Source organism: Vicia villosa, linkage group LG3 (genome assembly GCF_029867415.1).
Source record: "Vicia villosa cultivar HV-30 ecotype Madison, WI linkage group LG3, Vvil1.0, whole genome shotgun sequence".
NCBI lineage: Eukaryota > Viridiplantae > Streptophyta > Magnoliopsida > Fabales > Fabaceae > Vicia > Vicia villosa.
The window spans coordinates 90331066-90333412 of NC_081182.1; the positions used below are offsets into that span (position 1 = coordinate 90331066).

The following is a 2347-nucleotide window of genomic DNA, read 5'->3' on the forward strand; positions in this document are numbered from 1 at the left end:
ATATATTAATCGCAAAATAGATTAGACCAAAATTCATTTTCAAGATTAACATCATTATCAAACAGAATTGGTTCATCTCCATGACCATTCACCATGATATCAACGTTATTCATTTCAATATCTTCAGTATGGGATGCTGATGCTTGTGGAGGTAGTAGTGCCGCTTCAAATTCATCTTGACTATTAGTATTGTTATCCAACCTTCTACCAATGTCCTTCAAATTCATGTCAATCATCCATGACAAATTATTCAAATCAAACTTAGACATATTGCTGGATACAATTTTCCCAGCATTTAGACATTCAAACATATGCATGCTCATCTCTTTCTCCTTATTGTCTCTCCTTTGCTTGTTTAGTTGCTCTTTACCCTTTAAAACCCTTTGTTTCAAGAAAGTCTCTTGATTCACCATGTTATTGCGTTGCCCAAATTCAGACATTGTCCTGAATTTTGAGAGAACATTTTGGACTCCGCTTGGTGATGGCCAGATCTCAGGCTGAGAATCGTAAGGGCTATAAATTATAGCACAAGCTTCAATTCCGCACAGGATACTCAGTTCATCAACCTTCTTCAATACACTATTCTTCCTTTTCTTGTATGTGATTTTCCTTGCTGCATCATTCACGATGAAAGCAAGTTTCACCTTTTTTCTAGCCATGGTTGTAACTAGAATAAAGGAAAATGAAAATTAAGAAAGAAAAAAAAAGTTGTTTATTGCGATTATTACAGTGTTGTTTCTGTTGTTTATATAGACCAATTCTACAGGCATTTTCGTAATCCAAAATGTAACTTTATTGCCATTCCATAAATATGAGATTTAAAAAATCAAATTCTTTTATGACATTTATTGCAATTCAAATAAAATATTTAAAACCTTGATATTTGGTAAATTTGCATAATAGGTTTATTGATAAAATGTCATAAATACAACCATTTATGTCAATTTTCATATTTTTTGCCTTCGTGACATTAAGCAGTCTCCTTACTCAATATATTGTTTTACTAATATGATATAAATATCTAAATACTATCAATAGCTAAATTTAATTTTTTTTAATTATTATCTATATTTAACTAGTATTGTTGATTATGTTTATTAATAACTATCATAAATCCATTCATGCATTTAGATCCTTATTATATTTTTGTTAAATTACTTAATATATTGTTTTTATTAATTTGCTATAAAATATCTAAATACTATAAATTTCAAAATTTCGAAACCAAAATTTATTTTATAAATTTCACTAATATTGTTTATTAGGTTTATTAATAAATGTCATAAATCCATTCATGCATTTAGGTTCTTATTTCATTTCTGTTAAATACCTTAATATATAGTTTTTACTTATATACTATAAATATCTATATACAATAAATATCTAAATTTTTTAAACCATGCTTTATTATCTATATTTGACTTATATTGTTTATTAGGTTTATTTATAAATGTCATAAACCCATTCAATTATTTAGGTCCATATTTAATTTCTTTTAAATAACTTCATATATAGTTTTTCCTAATACATTTTAAATAGCTAAATTTTAAAATCATCTTGTATTATCTACAGAGTACAAATCTATTTTAGTCATTCACAAAAATTAAAGAATCTTATTTTTTTAATAGGAAAGTCTATTAATAGGGAGCATAAGGGATACTCCACCCAAAGAAACTACAAATCCTTACCCTCTAAAGCAAAGGAGAGGATTAGAATTCCAAAATGAAAAATTACAAACAACCAAAATATTACAATACAAGGACATCCAATTTTAAGATCTCAAAACAATAGCGGTCTTGCAATCGATAAAGTTGAACTCGATATTGTTGAAAATAACCTTGTTCCGGACCAACCACAAACTCCACACAATGGCAAGCCAAACAACCTCCACGGTTATTCTAACGGACTTGTTACCCACTTTGGATCAATTATGAAAGAAATTTTTTAGCTCCAGCAGAGACAAAGTCATTTCACAACCCAACCTAGTACATACTCCTCCACACTCCATTCGTAATGACACAACCGTCGAACAAATGCGACACCGACTCGTCCTCTAGTCTACACAGCACACACAACATGTCCAAAATAACCCCCTCCTGCTTAGTAGATCCTTGGTTGGAAATCTATTAATAATGAATCACCACCCGAACACGGCAATATTCGACGGAGCTTTTCACTACCATATATGATTCATTGCTACCACAATGTTACTTTCCAAAGAAACAGGAGCATCCAAACTGATAAGGTGGTAACACGTGTTGGCAGAGTAGGTACCTTCATCACTTAATTTCCAAACAAAACTATCTTCAACAAGCCTATTGAGAACCGTGTCGTTAAGGAGAGATTT

The 2347-nt window shown here is 30.4% G+C and overlaps 1 protein-coding gene across 1 annotated transcript; it reads right to left on the reverse strand.

The window, feature by feature from the left end:
* LOC131656321 (agamous-like MADS-box protein AGL80) lies at nt 1-689 on the reverse strand. The gene has a single exon (XM_058926058.1). It carries the CDS (start codon nt 657-659, stop codon nt 6-8), a length of 654 nt encoding a protein of 217 aa, XP_058782041.1. The 5' UTR covers nt 660-689; the 3' UTR covers nt 1-5.
* Between the last annotated feature and the right edge of the window lie 1658 nt (nt 690-2347).